Source organism: Polypterus senegalus, chromosome 11, assembly GCF_016835505.1.
Source record: "Polypterus senegalus isolate Bchr_013 chromosome 11, ASM1683550v1, whole genome shotgun sequence".
Lineage (NCBI taxonomy): Eukaryota > Metazoa > Chordata > Cladistia > Polypteriformes > Polypteridae > Polypterus > Polypterus senegalus.
The window spans coordinates 51,098,932-51,116,715 of NC_053164.1; the positions used below are offsets into that span (position 1 = coordinate 51,098,932).

General features: G+C 39.0%; 1 protein-coding gene across 1 annotated transcript in view; it reads right to left on the minus strand.

The window, feature by feature from the left end:
- The window catches only part of bag4 (BCL2 associated athanogene 4), a 30,796-nt gene that overhangs the window by 11,722 nt on the left and 1,290 nt on the right, over nt 1-17,784 (minus strand). Inside the window, exons 2-4 of the mRNA XM_039768596.1 lie at nt 13,127-13,370; nt 8,825-8,950; nt 4,634-4,831 (exon numbers count right to left, since the gene is read on the minus strand). Coding sequence (XP_039624530.1) covers nt 4,634-4,831; nt 8,825-8,950; nt 13,127-13,318 — 516 coding nt within the window. The 5' untranslated portion in view covers nt 13,319-13,370. The remainder of the gene's footprint in view (nt 1-4,633; nt 4,832-8,824; nt 8,951-13,126; nt 13,371-17,784) is intronic.

Here is a 17,784-nt window from a genome sequence, read left to right on the forward strand (position 1 = left end):
ATAAACTATAGCTATGGCAGACTGAGAAATAATATGGTGTGAACAGAACTCTGGAGATCTAAACATTTAGCACTAACTCTTCTGGTGGCACCTGTCACGGAGTCATCTTTTCTGTCTACTGCCAGTCTTTCACAGACAATTTCAAATACACTAGTAAGATAACACACCAATGAATGTGTTTGCATGTCAGTTCTGATTTTAATTGGCATTAGTAGTAGGGTAGTGGTGGTATTGTCGTGTATACAGAGTACATTCAAATTCTTACTTGCATGTAAAATGTTGCCATTCTCCAAGAGAAAATATGTGGGTGTCGCATGACAAGCCAAATTATCATTTAGATTAAATTAATTTAAATTATCATTTTATCAACTATCATTTATCTTTAAAACATTTAAAGGATATTACAGAAATATCTAAATTACTTATCTCTTTATTTAAAAATCATATTCATTATTCAAAAAAAAAAATCACATCACTTCCTGTGAATGACTTCCATTATTCATTTTCTCCATGGGAGATTACAGAATTACAATTATATTTGTATTTTTATATTCCAGTATGTGAATGGTGAATTCTCACAATCACGCATTAGAGGTAATGCTTTATATTCATTTTATAGTAATTTTTTCACAGCTACCACCATCGCCTAGCATATTTTGGTTTCTGTTGGTTTGATTCCTTGATTCCTGTCCGACTCCTCGATATTTTAGCCTGGCACTGTTGGATAGCTGTAACTCATTTAAAAAGATATCTTTAAATATGCAAGCACTCATTTAAAGATAATTGTAAATCATTTACAGATATCTTTTAATACACTGGAAGTCATTTAAAGATATCTAAAAATTGCCTGAAAAGTCATACATATTTTAGTAAGCACTTTGAATAGAATATTCTAAACCATAGTGACATTTAGACACATCTGTAACTGACTTGGAGATCTCTTTAAATGCAATTAAGATATATGCAAATTATTTAAAGATATATTTAATTAGATTTCTTTAAGATATCTTTAAATGATTCAGATATATCTTTAAGTGAACTGAAGATATCTTCAACTATTTAAAAAATATCCTAAATGATAATTTGGCTTACCATGGTGTCGGGCCAGTCTTAGTTATGTATGGTTTTTATTATCTAGAATAAGTAAGGAAAACCAGAACTTTTCTTTCTAATATAAAACTGCAGCAGCTGATCTTTTAACATGTTTCATTTACAGACTTTACCTGTGTGACATCAAACAAACAAATGCTGTAAGAAAAACAAGACAGCAAGGCATATTGCTGGGCACCCGTGCATTGGTTAGCCAATCAGATTTTAACTCTAGTTATATATATTAACTCTAGTTTATAAACAGTCCTTGATCTTGAAATATGGGCGATAACCCTTAGGATGAATCTCAACATGCAGGATAATGCCAAAAAGGCCACATATATTCAATTAAAGTTTTTTATTTTGTTTTTTTTTTTTAAATAAAGCACACAGAAGGAAATGAGGACACCAATGAAAGAGTAAATGACACAAGAAGAAATCTGATCCCTCTCAGAACAGGTTTTGAACCTTGTCTGTCTGGTGGAACAAGTCATTTTCTTCTAACCTACCAAATACCAGCCAACCTCTCCTTTCTCAGGTTGTGTCTCTAGCAACCCTGGCTGCTTCCCCACAACTAGTGATCCTTTACCCCAGACTCTCCCTTAATGCCAGGTTAAGGGAGACATCGGGCTCCAGATAGCTTAAAACCCTCTTTATGGATCACTTCTGGCCAAGCTACTCAATCATGTTTGGGATCAGAGGCAGTCATTTTTTTCCCTAATACTGAGATGCCAAGCTAGACTTTTCCATAGTGGCTCCTGGTAGCCTTTCAAGGCAGTTCTTCACTTAGTTGTTCATTAAAATGCTTGATGTGGTCCCTTTCCTTCAGTTCTTTGTGAGACTTTGTGCTGCCCAGTAGAGATTAGGTGAAATAATATTGGCCTCCTGTTAGGCATCACTGACCTCACCCCTTGACTAGACAATGCAGAAAGGTTATGTAACGACCGTCGGCCAGATTGTCTTTTAATGGCCCTCCCCAATCTCACACTGTGGGGTAAACTAGGCTGCATCTCTGTCATTGTGTAGGTCTCTTCCATGCTGGTGCCCCACCCTGTTGCAGCCGCTAGACTTGTGGGAGCTATTGGTGGCTAGTTGTCAATGCCTCCTCTCACTAGTATTTGGAGGACGTCTCTGTTTGCAGAGGATGTGCACGCTCTCTCTCTCTCTCTGTCTTTTAGTGGAGTTTCACAACTGTTCCTTCCTCTGGGTGTCCTAGCATCTTGCAACCGCTTGCCACTTAGGCACCTGCTCACATCCACTCTTAACAGCTAGTAAATCAAGAAAGCTTGTGACAAGTTAGTCAAATATTAAAAGAGACTTTCAAAATATTTGACTCTTTGACCAAAAATAAAAGGGAAATGCAGCTAAGTAGGCCGCATCTCGGAATTCCACGAAAGCACAGGTATCACCAAATAGATCTGCGCTATGCATATCACATTGTATTGTTAGCCAAAGTGACAGAATGTTATAGATATAACAATCGAGCTGGAAGCAGCAGCCAGTAAAGAGGTGACAAAATAAACAGGCTGGTAATGTTCAAATGAACATACAATTTGCCAAAAATCAAGCAATCAAGGATATACACACTTTAGAACTGGTACACCATTAATAGGTACAAACGACTACTCTTGATGTGCTCAACAAGACAATGAAGATGTAACTACAGTATTATTGTCTTAACAATTACAAATAATGTCAGTGAAACATGGAAGTCCAAAGCAGAAAAAAGTGTGGAAATTCAATATGCCCCAATAGCAGCAACAATGAAAATTCACTTTCCACAGCCATGTTATGTTGCTGGCAAAGAGTTTCTACAAAAATGCAGTTCAAACAGACGCCCAGGGCTTCGCAACAGGGAGATGATTTAAGGACTATGGAATCAGATTTTATGTTTTCAGTTACTAAAAATGTACTTTTTCCTCAGATTTTTAACGGCAGCATTAGCTTAGCTGGGCAAATTCTCTATCTGCCAGTTCAGCGGCATTCTAAAACTATAATGTAATTGATACCATCTGGAAGAAAGAGAAGAGTTAGGCCATCTAATACATGGCACATGCCATTCAAAGAAGACTGCAAAAGCATTTGTTTTATGACACAAAGAAGATTGCACCCAGCCAAACTGGTTAGAAAGAACATGCTGCCCAGTGTGCCTAGTGGCACTGCCCCGCCTGACACTAAGTAAGACTAAGTTGGTTCGAGGCCATCATCTTTTAAAGGGGATCTTTCTAAACGAGATCTCCTTTGGGAGTGTATGACTTTTGCTGAAAGTTACCTATCGTGTAAACAACTATGTTCTGGTTATTATCAATGACAGTAAGTTACTTTTACCACAAACCTCATAATAATCACCACTTACCAGTAAGCAACAAGTTAATATCTACATACTACATTTATGGGAAAGTAATTTAAAAGAAGCACACATCTTTAGAACTATGCTATGATAAACTACCACAACTGAATATTGTACTTAGAAATTCTATTTTGCATAGAAAGCATTTGGACATACTGTACGTGCAAATCCACCTGTTGCATAATGTAGAATTTCTCTTATTTTTATTTCAGAAAAATCTGGATGTGAGCGTCAGTAAGCTTTGCACCCTAGGAACCAAGTTACCCAAACTATTCTGTAACATTTCACTAATTATTTACCTCTGTGATGCTGATCTTTCTGATTATAAAATAGGTGATTATGATGGCAATTGATGAGAAGAATTTATAATTTATCGCAGCATTACGGTATTTCATGGTTCCTCTAGAGTGCCAAAAACTAGTCAGCACATCGTCATCTCATAACAGGATTAAGTATCAAGATTGGTATTTTTCTGTCCAGCTGTTTTAACTCTACACCATCCTCAAGAAACTGTGACACACAGACAGACAGACAGCTATCATCGAGATATTGATATTTTCAGTATCTGTCAAAAACCGGAGATTGAAATTTTTGACGAATCTAAAGCTTTTGCTCTTCCCCCATACACTATAGGCGGGTGGGCATAAAGCAAAAAATCACCTGTAGGAGGGAAATGAACTTCTATGCACAAGTAAATATTTTGTAGTTGTTCTTGCTGTTCATGTGCCCTGAAATCTATATATCTCAAGAACGTCTTGCTACTATCTGCATTCTATGCCTTCTTATTAACTTGAAATAAAAGCAAACACGAGAATCAAAACCCCATATTGATATAGAGGAGGTCAAATGTGCATGCTATCAGTCCCAAGAAATAATCAAAACATGGAAATGCAACTACAAGATTTCACCCTGGACAACGTTATACCCCATAACTAGACTTGAAAGCATGCTGGATATAACAAAACTACATTGACAAAATATAAAGCCAACAGTAATTACAACAATATGCTTATATAAAAAGTACATTTCTACAAAACCAGACATATATGCCAGGGAACAAAGCAGGTATTTTCTACTTTAAAAAGAGTAAAAGGAATTTTTTTTATTGTTTTGTAACTAATGCTGACAAAGGAATAAAAAAGGCTGTTTTTAAAACTAAGAAAATATACTACTCTATTCAAACTGGGTACTGACCCCTTGACTTTGTGGGCATGAGTATGGGTGATGATGCACTGAATGCCCTCCTGCTCCCAACTCACAAGGGCCTGGCCTGGCCTCTTGATGTGCCTGAGGATAAGATGGATGACTTGGATGATGTCCTTGGGTATATAATGGTGGAGTTCCAGGATATTGTGCTGGGTGGAAAGCATCATTGGAATAGACGGGTACACCCTAGAACAAAGAGCAGGAAAAAGGAAAATTTCAGCAGTAGAAATGTACTTGTGTGGAAACTGAAATAAAAAGTTACATAAAACTATGAATGTTTGTCCTACAAACAACTATTAACTTATTGAAATATGTTTTTATTTTATAAAACATTGCTAGTATTAACAATAATTTTTAAAACTGATCTTCTTTCGGCTGCTCCCGTTATGGGCTGCCACAGCAGATCATCGTCTTCCATATCTTTTTGTCCTCGTCATCTTGCTCTGTTACACCCATCACCTGCATGTCCTCTCACCACATCCATAAGCCTTTGCCTAGGCCTTCCTCTTTTCCTCTTCCCTGGCAGCTCTATCCTTAGCATCCTTCTCCCAATATACCCAGCATCTCTTCTCTGCACATGTCCAAACCAACGCAATCTCACCTGTCTGATTTTGTCTCCCAAACGTCCATCTTGAGCTGACCCTCTAATGTACTCATTTCTAATCCTATCCATCCTCATCACACCCAATACAATCTTAGCATATTTAACTCTGTCACCTCCAGCTCTGTCTCCTGCTCTCTGGTCAGTGCCACCATCTCCAACCCATAACACATAGCCAGTCTCACTACTGTCCTGTAGACTTCCCTTTCACTCTTGCTGATACCCGTCTGTCACAAATCACTCCTGACTCTCTTCTCTACCCATTCCACCCAGCCTGCACTCTCTTTTTCACCTCTCTTCCACAATCCCCATTACTCTGTGCTGTTGATCCCAAGTATTTAAACTCATCCACCTTCGTCAACTCTACTACCTGCATCCTCACCATTCCACTGACCTCCCTCTATTTTACACACATGTATTCTGTCTTGTTCCTTCTGACCTTCATTCCTCTCCTCTCTAGAGCATATCTCCACCCCTCCAGGGTCTCCTCAACCTGCTCCCTACTATCGCTACAGATCACAATGTCATCAGCAAACATCATAGTCCACGGGGACTCCTGTCTAATCTTGTCTGTCAACCTGTCCATCACCATTGCAAATAAGAAAGGGCTCAGAGCTGATCCCTGATGTAATCCCACCTCCACGTTGAATGCATACGTCGCTCCTACCGCAGACCTCACCATTGTCACACTTCCCTCATACATATTCTGTACAACTCTTACATACTTCTCTGCCACACCCGACTTTCTCATACAATACCACAGCTCCTCTCGAGGCACCCTGTCATATGCTTTCTCCAGGTCCACAAAGACGCAATGTAACTCCTTCTGGCCTTCTCTATACTTCTCCATCAACATCTTCAGAGCAAACATTGCATCTGTGGTGCTCTTTCTTGGCATGAAACAATACTGCTGCTCACTAATCATCACCTCACTTCTTAACCTAGCTTACACTACTCTTTCCCATAACTTCATGCTGTGGCTCATCAATTTTATTCCCCTGTAGTTACCGCAGTCCTGCACATCCCCCTTATTCTTAAATATCGGCACCAGTACACTTCTTCTCCATTCCTCAGGCATCCTCTCACTTTCTTTCCAAGATTCCGTTAAACAATCTGGTTAAAAACTCCACTGCCATCTCTCCTAAACACCTCCATTTTTAAAATGGATATACAGTACATGAAATAAAATGGATTACATTTCAACACATGATTTTCACTTTCATGTAAATGGAAGTTTGGTGATGGAGTCAAAAATTTCCTATTGAATTAAGTTCAGATTTAGATTCTATGATGTTCAAAATGTTGAGAAAAGTAGGTTTTTTAGCATGGTGTCTATATAGGTCTATGGATAAATAAAACAGATTTTCATGTCTTCAAAATTGCAAACTTCATATAATTATGAGTTTATTTTTGCATTGTGTAGACCCCATGATTACTACATCCATCAGAACTTCACTGCTGTCAAGAGGGAATTGATGTGTAATGCAGTTCATCAAGGAGGCTAAAGTAACATAAAAGGGGTTTGGAGTTTTCCATTATTTGCTTCAGAACCGCTTAGGTACCAGAACTGAAGTCTGAAAGCTGGTGTCAACAACAGAGTCAAAATTTCAGTACAGATTCAACACTAGTGTGCACACACAGAGGAACACGCACACACACTGAAAGAAATGTGAGAAATAGCCAACAGCTCATTTGCTCAACCAGAGCATGCAGTCATGGCCGAAATTATCGGCACCCCTGGAATTTTTACAGAAAATGCACAATTTCTCCCAGAAAATTGTTGCAATTACAAATGTTTTGGTATACACGTTTATTTCCTTTATGTGCATTGGAACAACACAAAAAACAGAGAAAAAAAAAGCCAAATCTGACATCATTTCACACAAAACTCAAAAACCAGGCTGAACAAAATTATTGGCACCCTCAACTTAATATTTGGTTGCATGCCCTTTAGAAAAAAATAACTGAAATCAAGTGCTTCCTATAACCATCAACAAGCTTGTGACACCTCTCAACTGGAATTTACGACCAGTGTACTTTTGCAAACTGCTCAAGGTCTCTCAGATTTGAAGGGTGCCTTCTCCCAACAGCATGGACCTCTCCATTAGTGTTCAATCGGATTTAGATTCGGACTCATTGCTGGCCACTTCAGAACTCTCCAGCACTTTGTCTTCAACCATTTCTGGGTGCTTTTAGAGGTATGTTTGGGGTCATCGTCCTGCTAGAACACCCATGACCTCTGACGCAGACCCAGCTTTCTGACACTGGGCCCTACATTGCGCCCTAATATCTTTTGGTAGTCTTCAGATTTCATGATTTCTTGCACACAGTCAAGGCATCCAGTGCCAGAGGCAGCAAAACATCCCCAAAACATCTTAGAACTTCCACCATGTTTGACTGTAGATACTGTGTTCTTTTCTTTGTAGACCTTATTCCGTTTTCTGTAAACAGTAGAATGATGAGCTTTACCAAAAAGCTCTACCTTGGTCTCATCTGTCCACAAGACGTTCACGCAGAAGGATTTTGGCTTCCTCAAGTACATTTTGGCAAACTCCAGTCTGGCTTTTTTATGTTTCTGTGTCAGCAGTGGGGTCCTCCTGCCATAGCGTTTCATTTCGTTCAGATGTTGACGGATAGTTCGAGCTGACACTGTTGCACCCTGAGTCTACAGAACAGCTTGAATATGCTTTGAAGTTGATTGGGGCTGTTTATCCACCATTCAGACTATTCTTCTTTGCAGTCTTTTATCAATTATTCTCTTCCATCCACGTCCAGGGAGATTAGCTGCAGTGCCATGCATTGTGAACTTCTTGACAGGCGAGTTCAAATGAGCATCATATGCTTGAAATAAAACGATTTACCCACAATCTTGAAAAGGTGCCAATAATTTTGTCCGGCCCATTTTTGGAGTTCTGTGTGACATGATGTCAGATTTGGCTTTTTTTCTCTGTTTTTTGTGTTGTTCCAATGCACATAAAGGAAGTTAACATATTTATACCAAAACATTTGTAATTGCAACAATTTTCTGGGAGAAATTGTGCATTTTATGGGAAAACTCCGGGGGTACCAATAATATCAGCCATGACTGTATGCTAGACGATTTAAAAAAAAAAAAAAAGAAAAGAAATGAATACACACACAAAAACACAAGGTCGATGTGAACAGAGGCATTAGGCCAGCCCTGTATCAATCTATCTGTGCAGCTTGTTTTCTTCATTTGACCCAATGACTTTGGTTCCTACAATTATTTCGGTATATACTAATTATTATATCAGCTAATGTACTTTATTGTATTTTATTGTTTCATACACTTGGTTATGTTGTGTTGTAAAACCTTACTTTAACTGACTTCCAGCAGTATCACTAAAGTGAAAAATACAAGAAAGTACTGTATGGACCATTCCATTACAATTTTGGAAATGTTATTCCCATTTTTAATCAATATTTGCTGCACTTTACAGTTAAGTCAATATAAACACAGACAGTAACCCCAGCTTCAAAAGTAACTTCTGTAGATATCTGCGGTTTAAAATTTGCAATTATTAAAACTCTTAAAGTTTATATAAGGTATTGCATACCTGTTGGCTGTAAGGGGAATGGCCATTGATATGCACTCCGGGTGGGTATGTGTTGGAGTACGGGCCAGTAGAATAGGCCTTTGGATACCAATAACTGGAATCATAACCTTGGTATGGTCCTGCATCCTACAAAATACAGTAAGAAAACAAACATAACATTGCAGTTACATGTGTATATACTAACATGATAATACTGTACTTAGAATTATTAAAAAAAAAAAAAACGTATCCATAAAATCTATAAATAAATACACCTTGTGTCTTGATGGTTCAAATTTCAGCAGATAATGAAAGAAACAGAAACTTATTCAAAGTCTCTTTGTGCCCTAAATGTTTTATACTTGATGGACCCATTTACACAGTCTCTTCATTCAGTTCCAAATTAATTTTGCCTTCACTTTAAGTCATTTATATATATCCCCATCTCATTCTTAAATGCACTACCATATTAAGGATAAAAATTACATCAGAGTGTAACAAGCAAACACATGTAATTCCTAGAAGAGAATGTAATGTTGCTGATCAACAGCATCAACTGTACACTCCAAGCGTATCCTCCTATTGTTTTTCCAATATGAAGTGTGCATGGTGTCAAAAGTCATTCTGCTAAATCAACTGCCAACTCTAAACTGGCTCAGCCTCACTAAGCAGAGAAGTGTGCCCTAGCATATCATCTAATGTCTGTTCCAGCATGTTGTGTGTGACAGCCAGGACCAGGTCTGGCTACATGAAAAACAGGTGAATGTATCACGTCACAATATCAAAAATGCTGCAATGATTGCTGCTTTACATCCATAGTATATTGTTACAAGTACCAACAAAACAAATGTAAACCTCCTAAAAAGGGGAGGGAGATATATATATATATATATATAGGGAGCATGTGAGTGTAGCCATACAGCGGGTGACACCTCAGTACCACACTGGAGCAGTGTGTTTTTTTGATAGCCCAAAACACCAACTCCCCCACAATTGGCTAGAGTGCCAATTCTATTGCCAACCAGACATTTCCCTGTTCATTAGAAGACATGCTTATAGGGCTGGATGCAGAATAACATCATATGTCATAACCAGGAGGCAATTGCCAGCTAAGGGTCTTGCTCAAGGGCCCAGTGGAGTAGAGTTATTCTGGTATTTATGGGATATAAACCGGGCGCAGATCTCTAGCCTCAGAGCCACCACTCTGCCCCTAAATTAGGACCCGAGCACAGCCATACAATGGGTGAAACCTCATCACCACACTAGTTTAAATGGAGTGGAACAGTGCGAGAATATTTTACAGTGGCAACCTCCAAATTTTCCACTGCAAGTTGGAGGAACTGCTTGCAGGGCTGGATGCAAGTTAACATCATACTCCGGATGGAGCAATTGCAGGTTAAGGGTCTTGTTCAAGGAGTATACCAATTAAATGTCTTCTTTTAGTATGTCACATATATGCAAATATATTTAATGGATAATGCTCTTTATAAGAAACTCAAACTGTATATCATTCCTAAATATTTTCATCCTGTTATTTTGCCTTATTATCATGTATTTTTGCTTTCATTCAAAAGCACTGTGTGAAGGCAATCACTATCCATTTTCTAAATTTACTTACGGTATTTACAACAGCCTCACAAGGAAGACACAATTATCCCAGCAGCACTGGGCATAAGGAAGGAACCGGTACTAAACAGGATGTTGGTCCACTGCGGAATGCAACCACAGACACCTTATTTAAAATTTCTTTCTCAACCCAACTGAATGTCTGTGAAGGAAATTCGAGTCCACGAAGGTAACTTGTGCAAAACAAGGCAGAACATGTAAACTCCTTACAGATGTTACCTCTGCTGGGAATTGAACAACAATACTTCGAGCTGATCGGCAATTGTGTGGCACATGCTGTTCAACAGGATTAAGTACAATCCATATAAGTATATTGCACTTTACTGTAATAAAATATTACAGGCTAGTATATGTACTGCCCCAAGATTTAAAATTATGGAATGTTAAATACTGTAATCATACTGTACTGCATATATTTTACTCAGTCAGAAAATCATTAAGAACTCCAGTACATCTGCTTATCCTTGCAATTATCTGATCAGCCAACAATGTGGCAGTAGTACAAACATAATATCTTGATGATGCAGGTCAGGTTTGAGAACAGAAACCTGAGGGTGCAGTGGGCACAGACTCACCAAAACTAGACAGCTGAAGTTTGGGAAAATGAAGCCTGGCACACAAATGGTAAGGTAAGAATTGGGTTCAAACAGCAGGAATCCATGCACCCAACCTGTTTTGTGTCAACAGTCCAGGCTGGTAGTGGTGTAATGGTGTGGGGAATGTTGTCTTGGCACACTTTATGCCCATTAATACCAACCAATCATTGCCAGAATGCCACGGACTATTTGGGAATTATTGCTGACCACATACATCTATTCATGACCACAATTTAACCATCTTCTAATGGATACTACCTGTATGACAATACAACACATCACAAAGCAAAAGTCTTCAAAATGATTTCATGAATGTGACAGCACTTCAGTGTTCTTCAGTGGCTTTCCCATTCACCAGATCTGAATCCACTAGATTTGCAACATGAATGTGCAGCTGACAAATCTGCATAAATTGTGAGGTGCAATCATGCCAACATGTACCATAATAATAATAATAATAATAATAATACATGTTATTTATATCAGGGGTGTCAAAATCAGGGCCTGGAGGGCTGCAGTGGCTGCAGGTTTTCATTCTAACCCTTTTCCTAATAGGTTTTCACTGCTAATTAACATCTTTTCCCTTTATTTTAAGAGCCTTGTTTTTAAGAATTCAGTCCTCTGAATTGATTCGTTTCTTCATTAAATGGCAGCCAAACAGAAATGAGATGTGAAACAAGCCCACAGATGACCTGCTAAACTGGGATTTCAAACTCCAAGCAATTACACTCCAACCAATCTCTTAATTAGAAGCCAATTCTTGCTTTTATTAAACCCATTATTTAATTCCACAGCTTGTTGCTGCACTCATTCCGCCACAGCAGACATTTCCAAAACTGTTTTCCTAAGAACATCGTCAAAATGTTTTGATGACCTGTGAGATCAACCTTACCGAGACCCTCACCTTTCCTTATTTTCAGATATTGTGTGATGGGTACAGGTGAGCTGCTCACATGGTGGCTCGTTTTGTGTCTCATTATTGTTTGGCTGCTAATTCAAGAAAAAGAGACAACTAAGGAGGCCTGAGTTAAGTTAATTAAAACTATAAATCAAAAGAAATTAATTAACAGCAAAAACTGGTCACTAATGAAGAAGATGGTTAGAATGAAAACCTGCAGCCACTGCGGCCCACCAGGACTGGAGTTCGACACCCGTGATTTATAGAGCACCTTTCTCAAAACACAAGATACAACATTAGATACAAAGAACACTTGATAAAAAACTTAATAAATATTAATAAAGGATATACAAAGCATTGAAATAGAAAGAGACCATACAGCATAATCAAATACAAAAATGTGAATACTACAAGAAAACCCAGAACAATTAACAATTTGTTGTACAAACACATCTTCCTGGGTATCTAGACAAAGAGGGTGAACTGAAAGAAGGGTCAGAAAGTCTGGGTAAGTTAAAAGAATAAATACATATGCATACATATACACACATACATATATATGCACACACACGCAAATACATATTCTGTTTAGTCAATGTATGCGCTCCCCTTTGAATTTAAATCTGATACTTTAGCTGATTTTATGTTCTGTTTTAAAATTAGAAGTAACCCTTCCCTGACCCAGACGTTTATTTTATTGATGTTTTTCCATATAATGCGTTTTCTATGACTAAATACAAGGACACGCTAATACACCTTTTACATCACTTATGTAGTACGCAATAATAACCAGCAATAACGTAAACGTCTCGTGCAAACTTATTTTATAGCTACTGTTAAATACCATTTCTAAAAACAGATATCAGTGCCCTTGTACTGAATGGAGCAATCAGAAGCCCTTCGCCTAATGTTCTTACCATTTTCGTAAATACCGCACCACGCATTCGCCGTCGCCGGCGGTCGGGATGCTCGGCTCACAAGTTAACTCGTGCAGAAGACAAGTGTCGAATTCAAAACTTAAGAATAATAAATACGTACTGATCGCCTCTAAACCTGTCAGAGACGGGACCCATTGCGCTTCTCAAGCTAAAGTTTCTCCGCCGGCACTGTAAGCAGACCGCGAGGCTAAACGAGATCGATAGGACCAGATTATGACAAGAACTACGCAACTGGATAGCCGATCTGCTTTGCTACTAGTTTTACCTGATTGCCCGTCACCACCGGGGCAGGCCAGCTCGAATGGTCCGAGTTATTATAATGTGCCCAGTTGACTTTTGGATTAAGGTGCTGCTGATGTTGCATTTCCCACGAAGGATCCCCGCCACTCATTACCGCACCGGCGTCGTTGACCGCTACGCCGTAGGCCACGTGGTTTGGAGTCTGCATACGTGACATGCCTGGTGCGAATCCTCTTTTACCTCCTTCGAATGCGGGTAAACTCTTCTTCCTGGAAAAGAATTAAAAAAAAAATGAGACAACAGGCTTTGTCTCTTTAAGATTAAAAAAAAAAACAGTTTCTGGCAATGACATCATGGAGAATCTCTTACGGTCACCAATCAGTTTAAAGGGACAAGGAGGCGGGGACAGGTCATCCGGAAGTCACTTTTACAACCAGTAACATTTAGGGGCTGAAAGTTCACTATGCGCTAGCTTTCTGACAGTGCAGGGAGATGGAAATTAATTTCATTTTAAAATCGTTGCATTTCCTTATGTAGGCATACAGTGTAACCACCGAAGAGAGAAATAAAAGAACGGTCATTGTGTATACATGTTAAAATATTTATTCAACGTCTGACTTATTTTGTATTAATTACCATCATGATTATTGTTTCTATTGCTATAATTTATAGTGTTATTTTTTTAACATTCGAAACTGTTTATACGCCGCATAAAAGGACCGAACACAACATGTGCTCTACAGACTTATCTTCACCGCGCACTAAAGATCGAGGGCTTTCATTGGACCCTTAGCTGCTCAGATTGAGGACATTCTGGATTTTTCTAATTATAGAGAAAGTCCGACATTGGAGGACCCAAAACGAACAGCGTCAAGACGCTTTTTCCTATTGATTGCATCTTCTTGATTTTAATTTCTGCATTTTATCTCAATACTTGATCACACTGTGCAAACCAGGCTAAATATAAATGTAAGTTATTCATTAATTTAGACATAAAGAGATACATGCTCGGAAAAGAAATACTTCTTTTAATTGTTCCTGTAAGAAATAAAAACGGACCAGAAAGAAAGTAACGAAAGCCAGGAATGACTCGTCGTTATATCATTTAGATCGGTACGGAATTTAAGGAGAAGATGAGTGAGAACGATTGTATACCACTTTCTGTTTACCAGTTCGATGAAGTTCCCAAAAAATCCATTTTGGCCACTGGTTTTGACTTAACATGTTTCCGCTCCCACTCACTTAGAACTACAGCTGCCACAGATGAGACAGAAGGGAACAGTCAGGTACAGGGCAGATGACAATCAAGAGCCTTTAAAATGTGTAGTTTCTTGAAACTGCCATTCATTTAAGTAGTTTGTTTTCTTTTGTTCTTTTCTCACCATCGTGCCCCCCACCCCTAATTTTTCTTTTGGGATGCAGCTGATGCAGTAGCACTACCCCAGAAGATATGGATCCTAGGTCATTGCCTTTATATGCTGGCTTTATGGAAGGGCTACTGGAATGCCGGATGGGACACAACTGGGTCTACCAATTGAAGCAGAGAAGGTACATTGGAAAAGAGAGGAGTAAATTAGGCAGAAATGCTGCAGCTGTTAAAGGAAGTGACCAAGAGGTGGGGTTCATCCTCCATGATTGTTATGCATGCAGGAGGTAATGACCTAGCCAACATGTCAGGAAGGAAGACTGCTAGCTTTATGGACAAAGGTGTGGTCTTCCATTGTGCCTAAGTGATACTTGAAAGGGGCAAAATCTCAAATAGCGATGGAAAGATAAAACAGTTTTTATAGTTAACATTATTGTTACTTAACTAGTAAATAATAAAGAGTGTCTCCCTCGATGTTCACTAGAAGGATTTGTATGGGGGTGAGGAATGATGGCGGGTATGGTCTCTAGACCTTAGTAAATAGTGAGGGGATGGGAACTGACAAGTTCAGGCATAAGCCCATCTGACATTATTATCCACCCTCATGGCATTGATATGCTATTTTTGTCCTGCAATAGTGGGCTGAAGTCCCGGGAACAGCAAACAATTAAAGCACCAGGACTGGCCAACCTAAAAAGTGGGGGGTGAATGGGTTAGATAAAGAAATTTTGATCAAGCTACCAGTATTAAATCAGTTTTCTCCACTTTATTTTGTTTCTTTCCTCAACCCAAAGATTAAAGATGTAAGTTGCCAGAACAACCCGCAGGCAAAAATATGGGCAGGGTGGCTGGGTTCAAAGTACTGTCTTTATTGGCCAAGCCACAGTTCAAAGGGAGTGGACTGTAGCATTCTTTGTCATTTGTTATCAGAATTATTTGTTGTTTAAACAGGCAGCTAGGATATTGGCTGTGTGGCTGAATCCATGTTACTGCTGGAGTAAATATATAGTAAAGTGTGAGTCAGGCTTATAGTTAGCACACTGCTCACCCAGGTTAAGAGAGCCAAGCATTCAGGAAGCGGCAGAGGACAGATCAGCTCAGCTCAACAGAGAGAATCGCAGCCTTCTCCATTTGTTGGATCAACAGGCAGCAAGGGTTCTGGCTGTGCAGTCGGGTCCAAAAGGCCTGCTGGGCTGAACCCAAGGTAAGGCGTGAGTCAGGTTTGCAAACTGCATGGCACTCATCCATTATAAGACAGCTGAACTGTTGGAAAGCAGCTGACAGGAGACTGACTCAGCTGGGGAAGGGGATGGACGCTGCAATTTGTTGAAGGGGGCTAGGGTCCTCCAGATCTGTTTTTTGCATATAGTTATGTGGTTCCCATAATGTTTGCCAAGATTAAATGTATGGTCTGGTCATTTTGAGGGGGTGAGGAACAAATATGAGCAGGGTCCCCTTACCTTATTACTCCTGAAGGAACTCAAGTGTTTTTAATGGTATTAGAAAGCAACTTACTTTTTTTTTTTTTTTTACATGGTGATGCACTATTTAAGTAGTAATTAAATTATGTTAATAACACTGTAAACAGTTCAGAGTTGAGTGGTGCTCTGGATCAACAGGAACCAGATGTGAACTTCTGGGCATCTGACACAGGAGGTACCACACAGTTCTAGAAGGAGGACCAAGGAACACCATATACCTTTGGGAAATTATCTTCCAACTTGATAAGAAGGTGCTAGGATCTCCCCTGAGACATCAGAGTCCTCACCAATACAAACAAATATTATGAAAGCAACAAACAAATGCTTCATTTCAATTATACTATACGTTTTACTTTTAGTGCAGGCAAATATCACTTTAACAGTTTGTGCTGTGTTAATGAGTTCGGGTTTAACATTAATTTGCTTTTTTTTCCTGAACGCTATGAAATCACTTTAGTTTTTTTTTTTTTCTTTTTTTCTTTTTGTGCCCGGTACCACTTGACTCACAGGTACAAGAAAACCCCCACTTATGGCATACAGTTCAACTCATTGTGATGTCTGGTTATACAAGACATTAAGGTTCTTGGGGTTTCCCCCTATACAGTACCTGAAAACTCTTTTAGACCAAATTTTGTACAGGAAATTATACCCTTACCAGTAATGGCGCACTGAATACGCTTGACTTGAGCATTCCTACTTTTCATCATTCTTTCTCTGTACGTTTACCATTTGTTTGCTCAGAGGTTGATGCGCTTGCTGCTTCCTGAGCAGCTCTTTTCTCCACCCTAGTGGCCCGCTGCTTCTCTTCTTTCGTCTGCATCTTTTTGCGTTAAAACTGATTAAGTCAGTGTTTGTGCTGCAATTACTTAGTACGTTTTCAATAATTTTTTTTACTTAAGCTGGCACTTATGTCTTCAATCTGCCTGAAGAATGATTTAAGATATGAAGAGGTTGGGGAACTGACGCTGAAGGTGGTAGGGGCGAGAACGGCACCCGTACACAAGCGCCACACGGCCGCCCTGCTGATCGTTGCCGAGAGTTGATTCTACACTAAAATAATATAAAAAGAGGAATAACCTTGGAGGTCAATCATCACCCCGAAAGCGGATAGAAGACGTCACGTAGTATACAGTATGTGTACCACATTTCAGGTCAAACAGTTTGTGAGCTACAGGCGATTTAAAATCCTGGACAGACAAACGGACAACCACAGTAGCATATTATATATAAAGATGGTAAAGAGTAATCCAGGAGCAAAAATGATCAGAAACTTTAAGTTGTACATTCCAAATCAACCAACCCCAGGGGTTCATACCCAAATGGGATGTGATGGGTCAAAGTTACCGCTGTTCACAAAGCTTTGAAAATGGAGATCAGGAATACAGGCATACTGAGTGTCACTTTATGCTATTTTGAGATTGTTGATCCAGCATATGATATTTTTGATATTTGATTCTTTACCAGTGGTCCTAGACCTCTAAGAAGCACTCAAAGAAGGTTAAATATGGCAAATTTCAAACATAAACATGTGGGTGTATCATTTTAGACCAGGGCTTCCCAAACTCGTTCCTCGGGACCCTCTGTGGCTGCAGGTTTTTGTTTCAACCAGCTTCTGTTTTTAATTGGATTCCTGAGCTAATTAAGTGAACTATATTTCCCAAGTTCATTTTTGGGAACAATATAGAAATTAGAAAACAGTTTGGTTATATATATGTGTGTGTGTGTGTGTGTGTGTACGTGTGTACCAAGCAGGTATACGGGAATAATGTTTTTTTTTTCCTTTTTAACAATATTTTCATCTTGATTTTTATTCTACTTTTCCAGGTGTTCTGATTG